This window comes from Accipiter gentilis, chromosome 34 (assembly GCF_929443795.1).
Source record: "Accipiter gentilis chromosome 34, bAccGen1.1, whole genome shotgun sequence".
Classification (NCBI taxonomy): domain Eukaryota; kingdom Metazoa; phylum Chordata; class Aves; order Accipitriformes; family Accipitridae; genus Astur; species Astur gentilis.
In genome coordinates this window covers 2,860,642-2,880,789 of record NC_064913.1, presented here as the reverse complement: position 1 = coordinate 2,880,789, position 20,148 = coordinate 2,860,642, and the positions used below count along the sequence as shown (strand labels likewise).

At 36.3% G+C, this 20,148-nt stretch overlaps 1 protein-coding gene across 6 annotated transcripts in view; it reads right to left on the bottom strand.

Moving 5' to 3' along the window:
- The window catches only part of CNOT2 (CCR4-NOT transcription complex subunit 2), a 94,375-nt gene that overhangs the window by 10,752 nt on the left and 63,475 nt on the right, over positions 1-20,148 (bottom strand). For all 6 annotated transcript variants that reach the window (XM_049792019.1, XM_049792023.1, XM_049792022.1 and 3 more), the window contains 8 exons: positions 16,205-16,271; positions 12,677-12,824; positions 11,875-12,057; positions 8,968-9,047; positions 7,712-7,837; positions 5,004-5,128; positions 3,288-3,408; positions 3,020-3,176 (listed from right to left, as the gene is read on the bottom strand). In XM_049792019.1, the coding sequence (XP_049647976.1) occupies positions 3,020-3,176; positions 3,288-3,408; positions 5,004-5,128; positions 7,712-7,837; positions 8,968-9,047; positions 11,875-12,057; positions 12,677-12,824; positions 16,205-16,271 (1,007 nt within the window). The remainder of the gene's footprint in view (positions 1-3,019; positions 3,177-3,287; positions 3,409-5,003; positions 5,129-7,711; positions 7,838-8,967; positions 9,048-11,874; positions 12,058-12,676; positions 12,825-16,204; positions 16,272-20,148) is intronic.

Genomic DNA, 20,148 nt, shown 5'->3' with positions numbered 1-20,148 from the left:
GAGTAAGAATGCATTTAAAAACTGCCATTGAAATCAAGATCAAGATTTACTTTTGAGTCTATCATTCCTTCAACTTAGAAGCACCAGGGATCCCACCCCTTTTCAGGGATCCAACTTTAGACGGTTCAATTTGCATAGGAACAGCTGCCACAAGCCCAGTGGGTTCTGATTTATTAGCCTACAATTTAACAGGGGACGAGAAGCTTATACTGGCAGATTTTTTTTCTTTTTTTTTTTTTTTTTTTTTTTTTTTAACTAACCAGTAAAGATTTTACTCTTCTTCTAAATTTTGGTGACGACAAATAATTGAATCCCAGCACAACATGAACGTAAGTTTATTATGATTTAGTATTTTTCTTTCATATAGATTTTGCTAACATATATTAAAGAAATGGAGCCATTAGTTTAATAAAGAGAAAATTAGGAGCCTTCCAACTCTACTACAGTGACTGATGTACTGAGGAATGAGTTTTCTAATTAACAGGTAAAGAAGTGAAAAAAAAGGACTGAGTGAAATGTACTTCTGGCAGGTAGCTACAGCCTGCATTTAATTATCCATGATAGCATACTATTATGGCAAGTTTTGTAAATGAAACCTGAGTATGGTACACCCTATCAAACCCTTGCTTCCTTCTTCTCAAAGCCCAAATAATTGCTATTAAAAAAAAATATAAAATAATCAGAAACCTACCTAATTACCTGAACACAACCAACTCCCAGCTGAACTATATGGGCCAAAAACTACACTGATCAAGTGGTGTCAATCTTACTCCAGGCTAACTAATCTTACTGTTAGCAAAAACATGCTCTAGAGCCTGAAGGAAGATTTCAGTGGCAAAAGCTGCAGATGTTGAAAATAACAAACCCATTCCTTCTACTGAAAGCACGGATAGGCATAGGAGCACCATGCATGCCCCAGAGTTTGGTTTCCTAGGGCAAAGAATCCAGGCTTTTACAGACTCAGACTGCACCTCTGTATGCAAGAAAACCTGAAGTTTGTGCACAGTGTTCCCTCTATGATACAAATAAAACTCTACTAATTTAACATTTTTCAAGGAGGTATGGGACAGTCTACAGTCTAGTTGATGATGAATATTTCAGAAACCTTCAGAACATGAACAAACAACTACATAACCTCTAAAGAACTACATGAATTAATGCCATTTTTCTCATTTTTGTTTACGTAGAATTTTAAGCTATCCTAAGGAATTAAAAGCATACTTCTTAAAGAAATGCAGGACTGTACAGGCAATACATAATTGTTCTTTCAACAAATCTTAACCTACCTGCACAGAAAATCTATATAAAACCAGGAGTTAGAAGGGTTAATTCAAACCATTAGAGATATACACAGAATTCTAAAATTTTGTTTCTAAAAGCACATTTTATTGTGCTAAGTATTTAAGTCAGACAGATATTTTTACCATCAGAAGTACCTCACAAGGCAGAAGATTTCAGCTTTCCACAAGTGAAATGCTTTTAGTTTTTCAAACAACAATTCATAAAGCAAGCAAAGGACATTTAACATAAGGCAAGATGGCAGGCCAGACACTGAGGACTGCACAGGCTCAGTAGAAGTTTCATGATACAGATAAAGTTCATGATACAGAACTGTTTGGATTAAATATTAACCCTATTCCCTCCACCCAAGTCCCTAAATACCCTATATACAGTAATTAAATATGAAAAATGTTTAAAATCCAGCTATTTACAGCATAGCTGCTAAGGAAAAGCAGCAGCATGCCAGGTATATATAGTGTTCACATACAAACACGCACTGTTTGTATGGGGATGGGAGTGGGGAAGCTACTGGATTCAAGAGAGAAGTGAGCTGTGAGACTAACACTACACATGAAGATGATATTACATTAACATAACACACACTACAAATATCTACAGACAATTGACTTTGGATGATCGTTCTGAAATATTTCTAGAAGTGCCAATGGCATAACAATTTGACTAACTTTTGATGCAAGCTCTATAGAACAAATTTCTGGAAGTGGTAATTTCTAAAGAGTTACATCTCTAGAAAGAGATGTGTAAATTCATGCCAATTATTTCAAGACAGAAAAATCAGGAGCCACTTTTCTTATGCTTTCCCTCACACCTCGACATCCACATTCATCAAACTTCCCTGATTATATGCAGCTGCATATAAATTTGTGAAACATGGAAACTGTGCACGTGTATGCTGTTTGGTCTTTGTTTTGTTAATCTATTATGTGCAAACCTTAAATACATATACTATGCTGTCAACAGGGCTAACACTACATAAATCTCTGCTGAAACAAAATGATGGGAGATTCTCAGCTGAAAGAGAGTACCAGAAATCAAATTTCTCTCACAATTACAGTCACCTAGAAGATACTGCTTTTGTCCAAACTGATCTAGGTTCCTTCTGTAACTAGTAGAGAAAGAGAGGCACTCTGGGCTGGTGATTCATCTCGCCTATCTTAAGCACTTATCTCACCATTAGTGCAGTCCCTAACTGCTTTTCTCCCCACTGTGTCTACAGGAAGCCTAGATGACTGAACTTAGGTGAACTGAATGACTAGAAGTTAACTATAAAACTGCATTTTCATTTAAATTAATCTTTGGTGCCGGGTAGCACTGCAGATGCTCTGTTCATCATTACACTAATATAAATCAAATTTACCCCCTAAATTGCTGAGAGTTAAGCATAGATATCTTCAAGGAATATTATTATTTGAAAAATAACATATACATGAAATTTATTAGCAATACAGTGTCAATTCCTTGAAGGAAGTCCTACAGAAGTTGGGAGAATAAGCAAAGCCACTACTTTTATTGAAAGTTTGCATAACAAGATCTCAGTATGCCTTGAAGCACAATTTCACTTGTTTATGAAAATTTTCTTTTACTGCCATTACATTTTCAAATTTTATTTGGCAAAATATCTTGTGGGTTTGTTAGTCGTGTGAGCTAAGTAAGCTTGTTATAAACGACAGCATAACAAAACCGAAACCGAAGATAGTACTAAAAACCAGAAACTTACTCAGGCGAGTTGAGATTGAGACCTAGTGTTGTTAAATCACTTCCTAATGCAAGATGTACCATTCCTGGATCTGTCTCTGCTGCCCTGATGAATGTTAACAAGCCAATCATTCCAAACTGGTCCGTCACCATCCCTTGAGGAATGTTGGTAACCCGACCTGGGCAAGAAGAACAAATTAATTTTCTTCTTTCAAGACGTGGAAGAATCAACAAGGTGACCTAAATGACTGTCAAAACTTTTAAAGAAAAAAAAGTGGAATGACACATACCATCAGGTAACACCTGGATCCCTTTTTTCTGCTGGTTGTTGTTTTGCGTAGTTGAACTTTTATCTCCAGGAAACTTGGGCCCATCTGTGCTGGATGATGTTTTGCCTGATGTACTCAAATTCTATAAAAAATAATTTGCTGAGTTGGTATGATGGAAACAAACCACAATGGAAAAACTTCTTGACCATACCTTTCAGTCAAGCGATCTAAACCAGTATGGCAACTCTAATAAATTAGGCATTAAAATGGAACCAAGCTGAAGCTCTCGAGTTCTATTGACAAACCTTATGTAATATTTACCACTTCCTAAAGTATACCTGTCATACAATAAGAGCTATTAATGAGCTAACAGCTTGCATTCTAAAAGGATAAGAAAATATTTTACACCTGAGTTTCAGTACACAATGTATATCCCAAGTGCCTGTGACTAGAGGATATTTTGGACTCATCACATCATATATTTTTTCCATACAGTCTTGCTCTCACGTAACACTCCATGACACAGCAACAGATAACAATAACTCAAACCAATTTCAGGTGCAAGCAACATACAGCTGGCACATTTGCAACTATCAGGAAAGAGATATAAACACTACGTCTGGCAAGAAAACTGTGATTGCGCTCCACGAGCCCATATACTGACAAAAGATATCTTCCACAACTACTATTTCTTACTCTTTTTAAAACAAGTCTGCAATAACACAATGCAATTACTTTTACTGCCTTCTTCCTTACTGCATTCAATGCTAACTGTATCAGAACATTTTCCACACGATAAACATGGCCACAACATTTGGGTGCTAGGCTTCCCCCCATCCCTTTTTTGAACAGTTGCATTTTTCAGTTTTCACATGAGATTGTAGTCACGTCTACTACTTCCTCATCAGTATTTATGCCACCTTGATTAACATATTTTTTTTTTCCCAATTATAAGTAATAAACCAAACAGAAACTAAAACATTTTGTCAAATACTGTAGGAAACTTTTCTCTGCCATCCAAATTTTATTCACCCTTCATTTGTAATAAAACCCCATTTTTATTACAAATCTTTCAGAGTAAACAATGAAAAAAACCCCATCATCTTATGATTTAAGCTATATATCTAATGCATGGTAATTACAACAATACGTAAGATACAGCATATCCCACTAGTCTACAATATACCCATGTATGCAATGGTCTTTATTAAAAGAGCTTCTTCCTTGTGATTTCATTTCCCCGTCGAGAATTTTACCCTGAAGTGATACTGTACCACCTAACTTTTAAAGGATTTGACAGCTTTCAAGAAAGCTGTTATAATGTGTAAATTACTACTACTGATGAGAGGCACCAACAGCAAAAAATAAGCTAGAATTGGTAGAAAAAGAAGTTACAAATTGCAAAACTTGAAAAATACATATCAACTCTCAAAAATAAATTTTGAGATGTTCTTGCAAATTCCTCCCTGGTCCCTCCCCCAAATACAAAAGGATACACAAAAGTCACATGAAATTAAGAAAGCAAGGTCGCAGTGACTGTTGGGACCAAAAAACTTCCTGAGAAATTAAATTTAAGTAGTTACACATGAAATGCTGATTATGCAAAATTTCTCATTAATTTAGAGGGGCAAATTTGAAAATCTTATATTACAAATATAGTCACTGCCCATTTTAAAATATAATCATCAGAAGAACCACAAACACTCAAAATAAAAAGAAGATTTAAGGTTTACTTACAGATTTATTGTCATCATTACTTGATGTTGGGTCTTTGTAGCTGGAGCCTGGTAATGCTGGAAAATCTTCATTGTGTATTGAAAAGTCCTGGGACTGCTCACTTGCTGGTTTTGTTACCATTCCAACTATCATCAAAATGAAAGCAGGAATAACATTAAATGACTGCTAAGTAAAGAATTTTCTGCTGTTGATCTTGCTTACTGTCCATTTTCATTATGTGCAAGCTGTACAGCAGAAATGACTTTCAAAAAAACCAGGTAAACCAAAACAAAGCATATTCATGTAAAACATCCACACATATTAGACTAAAGCCTCTTATTTAAGTGTGAGCTGAGAAACACTCCGGGTTAAATTCATAGACACATCCACTGCTTTAAGAACGAAGCCCAGTACTTTTACCAGGAACAGCACCTGTTTTGCACATCTAAATGATCAAATAATCTTCACAGGCATTATTAAAGCGGTATTTAAGGAAATCCACTGATGAAGGAAGGATGTACTGCTTTTAAGATTATAATACATTATTCCTCCATCCCCTAATTGCATGAAGAATTTCTTAGCATGATCTCTTTAGAAGCAAGTATTCTTAAAAGGTGCTCAGCTAACTTGCAACAGAACATAATCACCAATGAAATACTTGCCTGTGACATAAGACCGACTCCTACTTTCAGTATGAAAACTGAAAGCATTTAGCCTGCAACTCTCAGTGCTTTGACCCTAATTTAAAAAAAGTAGGCCAGTCACATTGGAACATGGATTCCGACTACTGAAAAGCAACATTCTTTTTTTTTTAATGCCAGTTAAAAAAAACAAACCCCAAAACAAAAGCAAACAAACAAACAAAAAAAATCAACCAAAGAAAAGCCCCCACACCACACACCCAAGGGCAAATGTTCTTTGCTGAGAGATGGAGAAGTAATACAGTGACTTGGTTGCAAACAACACTGCACTAGAGAAAGAGAAGACAGAAGGAAGTCTAGGGCCTATTTTTAATAAAGATTCTTAATAGATGTTTTTAGGATCTAAAATGGTTCAGTTAGATGACTATGACTTTCTCTAGTATTCTGAAGTTGGAGATCAAAGGTCCTTTCTTTAAGGAAAAAACCGCACTGAGTTGATCTTGTTTCTGTTGTTCACCCTTTTCATCCAGGGTTATTACAATTCCTTCCGCTGGATGAATGAAATTGATAATGAATTAACTGTTGCATATTCTCATTCTATCTAAAAGTTATTTGAAGTCTAATTTTCCTGAATAAGCTAAGCATGAAGAAAGTATGTCTCTGCTCAGTTTCAAACCTTCTTATTCTTGACCACAATGAAAAGTGCTCTCCACTTATTATTGCTGGAGACAGTGTACAGTGCATCTCATATCCCCATTTCTTGATTATTTCTACCAGCACACCCATCCCCCTGCATTAAGCAGCTGCTCAAGATGACTCTTCAGACAGAGAAATTTCTTTCCTGGTTCACCACACAGTCATGCAAACACCGATGCTAACACCAAAACAGGGAAATGGTGTAAGCACAGGAGCAATTAGAGGGTTTTTTAATGCAGCAGTGCTGCTGAATGTTGAACTCCAGCTCCATGCTGGAAGTACATCTGTGTGGATCTCCTTCCTACCTTCTATCAATTTTCCATGTAATGGCTTCTCTTTGAGACAGACAGCATCTCATGTAAACCACAAGCTGTATTATCTCTCCACTCTCAGTGTGGCTTTTCGGTGCCTTTATTTGGGGAAGTGACTTTTCCCTGTGTTTAGAAGCACTTCAGTTTAACTCGTGTAGCTCTTTCTCACAGCTATCTTAAGCAAAGGGCCCTGGCTACGCCCAACCCACAAGGCTACTTTCTCCTGATAATGTGGTATCTATTATTTCTCTCCAATTAAAGTTGGAGATATCTTTGGAAAACACTAGGTTTTTATAGTTAGAAAACTCTGGGTTATTTTTGGTTGGAAATTTGACAAGTGTCACAAAAATAACTTCAGGTTATAAAAGCAACTTTTCAGAGTAGCTGATGCAACATGCATGACAAAATCTACTAAAGTAATAAAAAAAAATGTATTGTGGCTCATGCTAAGCTTACTTGAATTTTTTCCAGACCCAAATAAGATTTGTATCCACCTTAAAGTTTTCCTTTTTATTATTTTTTAAGCTGTTCAGCGAGAATTATGTAAGACACAGACTTGGAATCTGACTGATAATAGTTGATGCTTACAGGCTATTTTTTGAAATCTGATGGTCATCATAAAAGACAGTGAACAGTACTACAGCTAGTACTACCAATACACAGAGAAAATATATAGTATATTTACAGCTGCTGACTTTTTACACAACACCACTTCTAGTAATCAAATATTATTTCTAAAATTTACTACTCAGACATTGACAGTTCTTGCATATGTACAGTTAGAAAACAACCTATTGCCTAAGAAATGAGTGAGCAGCTTCAGAGTAATCATACTATACAGACTGAAAGCCCCAACAACCTCTATTGACAGTGAAACTAAAGCAGATGAGTTCTAAGAGTTACAAAAGCCTGAGGGTAATCTCCAATCACAGACATACTGAATATTTATTTTAAAAAATGAGACTTAGGAGCTCAAGTGTCTGGCATTTTTTAAAAGACTACCTATTGTCTTATGAACAGCAAAAGGTGAATCAAGCAAACACTGATTTCATTGAAAGAGCTTTCAAAAGTATAGTCTTACCATAGGGTGCCCTTCCAGCTAAAGGGTTTATTAATGGAGTTGGATTGCCACTTCCTTCCCTTCTGTTTCTGTCTGCTAGTGCTGGAAAATCTGAGAGGTCCAGTCCTGTCACATTTTCACTTCCATCTACAATAAAAACAGGTATTTTAAATTCCCTTACATTTTTTACTCACAGATTTCATTATGTGCAAAATAAATGTAGAACATAATTTCTTTCTTCAAGTTGATCTTTTTACTCATTATAATTATTACAAATAACTACAGCCTCTGTGTTAGGAGGCTAGCCTAAAGAGCATCAAGATGTTTGGGGTTTGTTTTTAAACAACAGCTAGACAACAGTACTTAGTAATGAAGTCCACTCATTTTGAATTAAAGAATGCATGCGTAAAATACAGGCTAGGATAGGTAGCCTTTTTAAAATTTAAGGAGCTATCAAGAAGAAATTTGAGAGAAGATAATAACCCATATCAGCAGCAACATCAAGGAGCTCTTTTGTCCTTAGATAAGGCGAGATAAAGCTGAAGCAGTTGTAGAGCCAATGCAGCGCAAGTTACATGGGAACACTTTTTCTTTTGCTGCAGAAAATACTACATAGGCGAGGTCAGAGCCGTGGCTCTATGAAGATGTCATAAGGTCCGAGGGGATGCCCAAACCCTTACACTCTGTGATGTCACTAGCACCTCAAGTTGCTTCACATACACGGCTACCTACAGAAACACCATCACGGACAAACCTAAGGCGTTTATGCAGAAGGATATTTTCCCTACTCTAGTTCACTAAATTCAGGTGAAGAAGTAATTCCCAGAGAAAAATCACAACTGAAACAACTGACTGAAAGAATCACATTATATACCAGCTGCTCAAAAGGAGTTGGAGATATCAAAAAATCTTTCCCACTGTTCTTACCCTATATAATGTTTTTGTAGAAAATGGATAAATCTTTTCTTCTCTGATCCCCTTTTCAATTCCATAAGCTATTTTGCATTTCTAACCGACTAGGTATAATCTATAGTCATGTGATGTGCAGTGAGCATTCTACAGAACACTTTCACTTTGTCTTCAAAAGTATTAAAATCCACTGTTATGAGGTAGTAACACTTTCATAGCAGGGCTCCTGGAGCAGTGTTTCTATGGAACAACTTAAAATTATAACAAAGTTGCACTCCAACAGAAAAAAGTATTTTCAATTAGATTTACTTAGTCAAAAAAATCTCTCTACTGTACTTCAAGATCAACATTAATCATCGTAAACTCACCTGTTCCATTAAAAATGTTACTTGATAAGGAGTTATTCATTCCAAATGCCTGATTTCTGTTCATCCCAAATCCAGACATACTGTGAAAAAAATCCGGGAAGTCAGACAAAAGGGTATACATACTTTGTAACTTCCAGTGGAAGGCATTAAGGGGAAAAAAAACCTAAGACACCTAAATTGTTTTAAGCTTAAGCAGACCACGTTAGCCTAAACTCAGTTTTTAATTATTTTCCTTTATACTTCTGAAAACTCTGAGCAGCAGCAGGCGGCACCGTTCAATCAAGACAACTGGAATGACTTCAAAATAACTTCATTTTTTAATAGCCGCTATGTCTTAAGACACCTGTCAACCAACAAGTTATGACAAACACGATCGTTAGTAATTTCAGAGTGAAAAGTGAAGCAGCAGTAAATGCAATAGTGAAAAGTCAGACTGCAATCCATTCATTTGCAGGTGGGAAGCTGGATCATGGAAGTGATCAAGTTGATCATGATTCGGTTATAAGCTGAACAGTTATGGTGTGCAATCATCACCATGTACATACGGCACTAGTACGAGCCCAGGGACGGTCTCTGCCACACAAGGACACCAGCTAAATTAAAGTTTCATACAGTCAGGCAAAAATGCTTGAAGACATCTAAATATCATCTAGAACTACTGTGGTTGGAAAGACACCCTCACAAACGATCCGCTTCATTCTGTGCAAGATGGAGATGTTGAGAAGCCCAAAGGTAGGCCCCAGCTGAGTGAAATTCTGAATTTTTGCCCTGTAGGAAATCACAACGTTCATTTTTCCCCTGTAACAGGATGGAAGCTGATGTTTTAGAAGTTTCCGTAAATAAAAACATCAAACATCTTCCTAGTGGAAATTTTACCTACGTGGACTTTTTCCACAGTTACAATTCTGAAGCATTTCATTCCAATCTGAAATAGCCCTAAATGCTTCATTTTGGATTGAGACATCAAGAAAGGGAATAGTTAGCCAAGGCCGGTCCTGTCCTGCTTTGCTTCCCCAAGGTAGTGTATCTGAAAGGCATCCAGATCTTTGACACCTCACACATCTGAACACATTCCTGGTATCATCTATGAATTCTAGACCTGGTGAGAGCACCAACAGGAGACAACTTGGTCTTGAGGGCATATAATCTAGCCTGGTGACAGACAGTATTTCTCATGCAAGGGTTTTTTTGTTTGCTTTTAAAGTAATTAGAAATAACCATGTTAGGAATTTCAGGGATAGGAAAGGGATTAGGCCACAAAATGCATACTCCTCTACAATTGTTTGTAACCTGTTTTACCAATGTAACTAAGAAAGTGAAGTAGATTTTAGGTTCAAAAACCTAAAAACTTTCATTCCTCCAACTGAGGCAACCATTCAGAAAACAGTTCTTAGAAGTCACATAACTCATGCACCTGTCAAGGAAACACTATAAATTTCTTTTCCCAACTATAAATTCAAAATTTTGTTAAATATATCAATTAACAATTGGATATGTACCACTACTATACTTCTGTAGGCTAATAAACTATGGAATAAGAACTTGTCATTATTACAGTGATATTTCCTTCTCAACTTGTAAAAATTGTAGCTTCTTGAAAATGAGATATACAATGCAAACAGTGAAAGATGAGGATTTTAATTCAAATGCTCCTACAGACAGGGATTTAATTATCTACCCTACAGCTGAACCATAAACACTTACTTTCTATACATACATCAATCTCCAAAAATCATTGTCCTCTGCATGTACAGTTTTTAAGTATATTACTATTTCAACCTTTTGTGATGCTCAAGTTTCAAAAATACTCTAAAATCTAAAATTATCTTTTAAAATTATCATTGCTTTTACATGCCACCATACATCACAGGAGAGAAAAGACAAGTTCTATGTAATCAGGGGCAAGATACAAAGACTTCTCACACTCCAAGAACATAAACCGCTACTACCAAGTCTCTATTGCTGTGATTGAGAAAAGCATTTTTACGCCTCTATGAGTGCGAAACTACAGAAGTAAATAGCCTGACCAGTTTTCAGATGACCGTGACATTAGTTTTTGCCTTCCTTTATCCATTTTGTAAAATACTAGGTCAGGTTACAGGTGGCACCTGACTGCCATGAGTTTGTTTGTGCTCTGTCTAAGAGTCAGTCCCCTAAGGAAGGTCCTGAAGGGAAAAAAAGGATGAAACTGGGAGCACAGAGACAGTGAGGTTGTGGAATGAAGCCTGGAAAGCAGTCAGCTGTGCGAAGCTGTGACTACACACATTAAATAATTAGAATCAAACACACTTTTTACTACAAGTTTATCAGCATGAACTAAGCATAAACACAGCACCAAACCACAGTTAAAGCCTAATGATTTATGATATTAGAATCTTGCCCAGTGGTAGAAAAAGAGCAGAAGTGATTGAGAAGCTTTTGACATCCAAATGAGCACCAAATCCTTAAACGAATGGCAAACCACTGTTCTCTGTATTATTCCTGAATTTAAAGAAGAAAATACTAAGTCCCTACTGTCTCTGCATCAGTTAACTATTCTTCCAGAATAAGTATTGTGTTTTTAAATCTTGCCTTACTTCTTCCCAAACTCATAGATGAATAGTCTTAAAATGGATGCATATACCCAAAAGTCAAGATATGTTTCAAAAACAAACTTGTGAACACATGAGAAACATCACATATTTTAAAGAAGCAGCAGTAGAAATTCAATAGTCAGAAACAGAATTTAGCTTAAGGCATCAAAAAGCTTGCGTGAATATTAAAAGCAGCTTCAAAGTTTATTGCCAGGAGATGAGAACACACGAAGCGGCTTTTGAGCTTTATTCTAAAGGATAAAAATTAGATTTCCAGAGCGGCATTTAAGCATCTCCATGGCTGTACAGGGATGGTCCAACTAAACAGCCTTACCTGTTCACAGTAAAAGGTTGTCGAGAGGGTTGCTGCTTTGGCATACATATTATGCTTGGAGAGCTTCTGTTGGGGCTGCCTAACCCTGAACTGCTCATGCTGTTTGTCCTGCTGGGAATTCCAATGCCCTGACCAACCTGGGAGTGGTTCATCATATTCCTAGGATTCATAGGCAATATCCCCCTGAAAGAGAAAAACCATCCACAGAGATGAATCTGTACAATAGTATTTGGTTACTCATTTAGATTACTAATGTAGGACACTCTGAGCTGTTGCAACTTAATTTGTGCTTAGCGTCAATACAGCATGTTTGGATTACTCTCTATAATTAATGTAGTTTTGGGTTTCTTCAGAAATACCAGATGACCCATTACATACTAATCAAGTCCTTGGTCAGGTTTAGATAAATACTTAAGTATTATGCATTTGAGAAGGTGTCACAGCTCTTTAGTTAAGGAGCACTTCAGACCTGCTACCTTAATATTCTCATACAGTGTATGACATCCATACAAAAATTTTAACCGTACATTTACCAGAACAATCAAAAAACAGTCTCTTACATTCTGAAGCAGAATTTGCCAGCAAATTGTCCTTTACATACAAAAATCAAATACTGTCTTACAGTAAGTCCTTACTGTTCTACAGTATTATTTCCCTAACACAGGCAGTGGTCAATAGAAACTACTTTTCTTCTTATTTTAATTAATCAGACTGTAAAGTAGTTGAGGCAAAATATGCAGAACATTTAACAAGAGCTCTGCAGAAAGACACAATCGCAGAAATATTGGCTATCAATAAATACCTGCTCGGAGATGGAGGCGTGTGAAGTGACATTGTTGGTACCCCTGTTGTTGGCGTTACGTGGCTCGGTAACTGAGTGCCTTGTGATAAGCTGCGATTTAACTGAGGGGTATTGTTGCTCATTCCCCTCATTGGAAGGCCTAGTGCACCTATTGAAAAAAAATTCAGAGGGGTGGAGACATAGAGCAATCAGGAACAAAGTCTTCTCCATCAGGTGTAGATGGAAACAATTTATGCTGACAACCTACATACAAAAAAGTGTAAAGACTGAAGGAAAGTGCAGTGTAAAAACTAAGTCCTTCTTTGCATATTAGAAGCCCAATTATTTAAAATTTAGCCCCATTTCTTTTAAACTTTAGGAAGGCTCTTTAGGGAATTTCTGTATTTGAGTCACTAACAAAATTTTGTTTCCTTTGAGGTGCATACTGTAGAGAAAGGGTTCAGTTTTGAGGTTTTTGATGAGGACATGAAAATCTACAAATTATCTCAAAAAAGGCAGCATTTTGAGAAAATTAGTAGCTGCACTCAAGAAACACGTTAATTACTTCTGAACAAACTGGTATATGTTTGGTGAGTATTTAGAACAGTGATCTGTCTTGCTAAAAATTAAGCAAACCTTTAATAAAAAAAGAAAGTTATGAATATTTAGTTAAGAATAACGTTGCTTTTAGGACAACAAAAGCAACATTTTAGGCCAGTTCTCTGTGAAGTTTAAGTTGCTTCTTTTTGATAACAGAACTTCAGTGGCCACGATCAAGTCAAGTTCCATCTTTTGGGAAAAGCAAGCAAGCAGAATTTTAACTGCCCTCTATTAGCATGTAAAAATATACAGAAGATTTTTAACATTGTGATCAAAGGTATTTTCTATGCAAACAATTGGGTGTGACAGAATAAAGTAAGCACTTCAGTGAAGTAAAGAACAAAATTACTTTAACTCAGAACAGCAAAAGATAACCAGTTGCTGCCCTTTCTCAAAATGTCTGAAAACTTTATGAAGTTTCTCATCACTCCTGCAACACTTTTCTGTGCTTATGAAGTTTCGGAATGACGTTCAAAGACAAGAAAAAGTCATTTAGTGCAACACATCAATAGACCAACCTTAGCATATAAAATGTGATAGCTATAAGTAACGGTCCCTATTGCTTTGGCATAAGGCTGCTGAGGTAGACTCACAGAACTTAAAACCTTATCTTGCAGACCAAACAAAAGAAAAATTATGATGAATCAACACTCTCCCATGGTGGATCACTCCTGCAGAAGAGCTGAATATGCCAGTGTATAGCGTGATTAAATATTCAGAATGCAAAGAACGGACATAGCATACGCTCAGGTTATTACAATGGACAAGGTCTAAAGAAACCTCCCAGTCATTTAGCACTCTCACTTTAAGAACTGCTTTCTGTCTGTGTCTTACCCTACAATTTGCAATCCAAGTTTGCAATAACAGTTTTGATAACACTTCAGATCTATACATTCAGATTAAGAGGTAGCGTGACTTGCTATAACAAGCCTCCTAAGACTTCATTAAATGCTGATTATATCAAGGTGTTCACTGTAAATATTTTGGCAATTTGCTGCATCAGAATAATTTCAATGAGCATAAATATATATTATAAATAATATTTCACGCTGATTAACAATTATGTGGAATTAAAAAAAAAAAAAAAGGTAAAGAAAAAATACATACACTTCCAAACTAGATACAGTACACTGAAAAACATGATTACAATATTCAGGTTAATTTTGTGCAAACATTTGTTTCAACAAAGCCAGTTTTACACTGATGGTTATTTCTTGTTGTTGGCTTTCTTTAAACCAGAATTTTTACAGTATGGTTCTACAGTGAAGTAGAACCATACTTCTGTGGCTGGCAAGGAGGGGCAGTTGAAACATTAACCATAAAGGGGGGAAAAACCCCCCCAACCAAACCCAAACTCTTTTCTTATGCTTCCTTTTTCCACTTTTTAACTGAGACAAGAGATCTGCATGGGCTGTATTGGAGGCTGATCAATGAAGTGGCCGATTTCCTGCCTAATAGTTAGTTATATTAACTATAGCATGACATCTTGCTTAATGATAGCTACCAATCTAAAAGCACATAGGTATTATCAGCTTTGTTTTTCCTAGAAGTATTTTAATTGTAAGCATTGACTTCAACACAGAAGTTTCTTCCCCCTTTTTCTCAATATTTGGTAGAAACTGAACCCCGATAATATTTACTTTCTAGTTTTTAGCCATGCATGTCTCCATGTTAGAGAGATTATGTCCTAGGCACCACAACCAACTGAAGGAACAACAAAGTTGAGGAAAAAAAGTTAACCTTAAAAATAAACAACAAATAACTGTGATAAACAGACTGAATAAACTACTTCAGTGTCTTTACACAGTTACATCTGAAAGGCGCAATAGTGCCAGATTCAGGACCCAAAAAGTCAAGAGCCAAACACGACTCTCAGACTGGCCAGAAACTGCTCATATAAATCTCAGTAGCATAATCAAATGTCAGTTTATATTACATGGGCACTCATGAACAGCCACTGAGATAGTAAAAAAAACCCCCCAAAACCAAACCAAAAACAAAACAAAAAAAACCCCACTGTATTTTTTAAACTATTTGAAGAAAGCCAAAAGAAGTTGTAAAGGCCAAGCACCTAGCAGACAAAGCTCTTAGTTTGTCCAGATAAAAAACTCCAGACTCTCTAAAGTACTCCGAAGACACTTTTTCTTAGAATCCAAGTCAGATGCACTTGGTAAGAAAGTTGCAAGCATTCAAAAGCATATAGTGATAAAAGAGAGATGTTCACAAACCTGTTTTACTTGTGTAACTGTATCTAACTTAAGATACTCTGAGTCACTTTCTGGATGCACCCCTCAGCTACAAGGAGGTTCAGTTCTCAACGCTGGCCCTTCAGTTAGGTGGCTAGCGTTACATACTGTGACTGTTGCTCCCATAGGTCTTCTATTGCAACAGTATACACAAGAATGGCAGGTACAGAAAAAAAATCTTCAAGGTATGAGGACAAAAAAACCCAAACAGTGGTGCAGAAGGCAATAATAATCTTACTGGCATAGTTCTTTGCCAAATGCGAGTTGCCAAGCATGTACACAAGATTCAATTGCTCGTGTAGAGCATGAAATAACAGTTACAATTTAAGGTATAATTTCCTTCTATTCCTTACATATTTTTCTGAGCTAGGCTCATTTTGGCCCAGCTCACTTTCCTTAGATTTTCCTTCAGAGAGTCACAGTTAAATCACAGACATTCGTTATAGGATGATTATATTTGGATTTTTAACAGCTATACAGTGTCAACATATGACACTTTGCATAGTAAACACTGCAAAAATGCATACTAAGCAAAGCACAAATGTATCTTAAAAAAAACCCCAAACACACAAATAAGGAGACATGCTGTCTTTTTTACAATCACCAGAAAACAAAGCCATATGCATGTTCTTTATCCAAAGAGCATGAAACTACAACATATTTAGCATAAAATAAACATATCATCAATAAAAAGAATTCTTACTTTGTTGCCCGTATAAACTTGCCCCAAACTGAGACAGCTGACCTGATGTTGATGGTGATGCCAGCATCTAAAATGTAAGAATAAAAGGTTATTAAAGACACCAAGATACTGTGCTATCTGGCTCTAAAAGTTTACAACACTATATTGTTTTGCCAAGAAAGTCAAACAACAACTGAAAACTCCTTTTAAGTCCTCAAAAGTTTTAGAGACTCCCCAAAATACCTGCACAGTAACAACTGTAAAAGTATATTACATGTCAATAAAAAGTATGACTTTTCACGTATAAAACCAGACTTTCACTTGCGACAAATAGCAGAGGAAGAAGTTCTAAAAGCTTTCAGTTTTTCTATCCTTGTAGCTAAAAGACCTACCTTTACAGAAGAAGGAATACCCTTTTATTTAAATCAGATATAGGGTTTTCCACTCCCCTCCTCCCCCCCAAACACGCATCATACAAGCAGATCAATCCCTGGTTCAATGTAAAACAGCAAGTGCAGTTTCATACCATCAGTTACAATAGTAAAAGGTCAGAAATGAGTGGCTAGGTAGCAGCAGGTATATAGAAAGAGATGAACTTCAGGTAAGATTCCAATGTTAAAATTATAATGCACTGCCCTAAGCACTAGCTGCACACTTGTATACACCATATGAATAGGTAAGATGTAGAAATAATCCTTCCTGCTCTATTACGCCTACTTTAGAGATACCACACATTACCAAATATTTCCATTAAAACCTTCTTTGTCAACTTTCACACATCACACAAGAAATGTGATGAACTAAAGAGACTCTTGGGAAGAGTGAGATCTAAACAAAAAAAATCATAATCTATGAAGAAAGATTGAGATTTGGATTTGTATATTCCAAAAAGAAGGCAACTAAGGTAGGGACATGACACCAGGCTTCCAGTCATTGCTTTAAGAGGAAAAGAATAAACTACCTCTCCATGCTGCTGCAGAAATGGAAAGTATTAATGAATTTGAGAAACAGGAGATTTAGGCTAAATATTTGGGAAAAAAAAGCCCTTTACAATCTTAAGGACAGTTAAGCACTGGAGCATCCATCCCTAGATGTTTTGAAGAACAGATTAGATGTTCATCAACATTAGGTATAGCTGATTGGCCCTTGGAACAAGAAAAGGTATTAGTTGACCTAATCCATCCAGCTCACAACAGAATATTCTACTCATACTTACCAACCCATCGGCAAGTATCTGCTTGTTTAGTGCAGTAGTCTGGACTTGGATTGAATTTTAGGACGGTTTCAAGGAAAGGAATGTCTGGATTCTTACACATAAGGGGTTTTCAAGCTTTTTCAACTTGAGAGTAAAGAATTGAAAACAAAATAGCTTTTACTGCGATAAATTGCATTGTTGACTTAATCTAGACAAAACTCAAACAAACCTTATAAACTGAATCTGCTAGTTGTCTATACTGGGGCCAAATCTAGATGGTAGAAATGAGAAAGAAGATATGCAGGGTAGACACTAAATATCAAAAGTAGCATTCACGTCTGTAAATCACAAAGTATTTATGATTTTTTGAATACATACAGAAGGCATGAGAAGAAAAATTACAGCAGGCAGTTACTGTAGACCATCACAAAACATATCAAAAATATCACCCCAAAATATTGTACACTCACACATACTTTGAGCAAGGTGCACATATTTGATAGTAAGCAACTACAGCAATAAACATTCACACTTGCATACACAAAGAGGTTTGAAATACTAAGACAAAAACTTCCTGCAGAAAAAAATATAACTAAAGTATGGGCCAAACTGGACCAAATGTCTCCTTTCTTAGTGAAGAACTGGCTGTGAACAAAAAGAACACTTTAAATAACAACTAGTGGCTTCAGCTCAGCGCTCATACAGCAAAGTTCACAGGCCACAGCTGCATCAGCAAGCAATGCAGCCAGAGTGCAGTGCACTTGTGAAACAAGAAAGTTGATCCTGAGGGCCTAACGTACACACGGTATGCATTTCTAGCTGGAGTTAGTTAGCCGCGACTGTAACACCTCATGCCATGGACTGGTTGCCTGTGAGTGACTAGAACACGTTTGGTGCACTGCTGGAGCATCTCTTCCAGGATATTTTGATCTAGAAGGAATCAAATTCACTCACACCAAGACTCCTCTGCCATGCGAACCAAAGCATGCTGAAGTGGGGATACTTGGGAGACAGACTTCAAAAGTACACTCCCCACCCAAACTAACAAACTGATGTTTGTTAAACATTGATAAAACAAGCTCATACAGCAATTTTAAGAAAGGAAAGACAAAGTAAAATGTTGAGGTAAAAAAACCAACATTCAACTTTGAGAAGTTGGAAAATCCAAGAACATGTTGCAAGGTGTGGCAAATTGTAATTGCATAGTAAAAAAAATGAGAGAAAAAGGTTACGAGATACCTTCAGAGACAATGGCAAGGGCACACAAGCAAAAAAAATAAATCCCAAACAACCAGATATTGAGATAGAAACAGCAGTCAAAAAGTACTACTAGCTTTAGGACAGGAAAGCAAAACAGTTAAGCCAAATACAAGATCCTTAAGAATAGCTACTGAGGGCATTCAAAAATTGCTGTGATGGCATGTGATATAATTAGCAAACCATGGTGCAAAGCTCAGCATCAAAACCTTTTATTTATAATGTTAACTTAGATACAAAAAAAACCCCAAAACTATTTTAAAAAAATCACAGACCTAAGAGGTACTAGATTACTTGAAAGAGAGGAAAAAGGATCGTACCTCTTCTACACTGAGTACTACTTGATTTTTTTAAATTCAGTTAAAAGAAAAGGAATGGCAAATAATACTTAATGAACACTGCCTATTAGAAATTGGATTTTCTTTTGAAACATTGCAAAGTAGGTCACATGTATTGTGCCATTTGCTTTTACATGAAAAGTTAATTGCAAAATGACTTGTAGAGAAACCTTTACAGAAAACCATAATAAAGGCCAAGTATTAAATTCAATAAGTCTAATAACTAGTCTTAAAGTCATAACATACTTAGAACATCAAAGATAACAAGCCTCAAGAAGAAATAAATAAAAATTTCTGTGGATCTGTTCCAGGCTGATTAAATGCAGCATTTCTCAAATCTCACGGAAAAGGAATAGTTTATTTTATAATATCCCCAAAAAACCCTCCCCAGTATTGAATCCTTTTTTCTGTCATAGCTAAGTAAGGTCCAGTTTAAAATTTTGTCTTATTTTTCTATTATTTCCACATAATTTAGGTCAACAACAAAACAACTAAATTAGCCAAAACCTTAACCTGTGCTACCCAGACATTTATATGCATTCACAACCTCTAAGTCATTATTATAGGCCACTCAAACTTGGCCTACCAAAGATAATGAAGATTCAAGATGAATGCTATTGGTAGTATTTAAAACATTCATTCTGGCATTCTGCAATCATTGTATTATCTGACTGGACTACTAGCCACATGACACACAAAATACAACTCTCCAAGAGTGTACTTGCAACAGTGGCTAGAAGTCACTCTTGAATTTCTTTTAGTTTGCAACAGCCAAAGATCATGATAATCTTAATAAAAACTAAAGCAGCCTAACCCTTAAGGTGACTAAAGCCTCTTCCAGTTGGTAAGACCTTTTAAGCTTTACCCTATTATGTCAGTATTTTAGGAAAAAAATGCTCAGAATTATACCTGTAACAACCTTTGAAAAACAAAACGTACCAAAATACTGCAATCACGTCAATGAACAGCATATTCTAGCAGTTGTGTATACAATACTAACTTCTTTAAACAAGCAACTAGTAATCTTCCATCGAGTCAAGGAAATCGTTGAGCAAGTTTCTGACACCTATAGCTTTTGCTGCATGTGTAGAAAAAACCTCCACTCGTCAAACTTCGGCATTTAGGTTTAAATGAATTTGCCAGTGGTTAACAGCTACAAAACCCAGTTGTGAAAT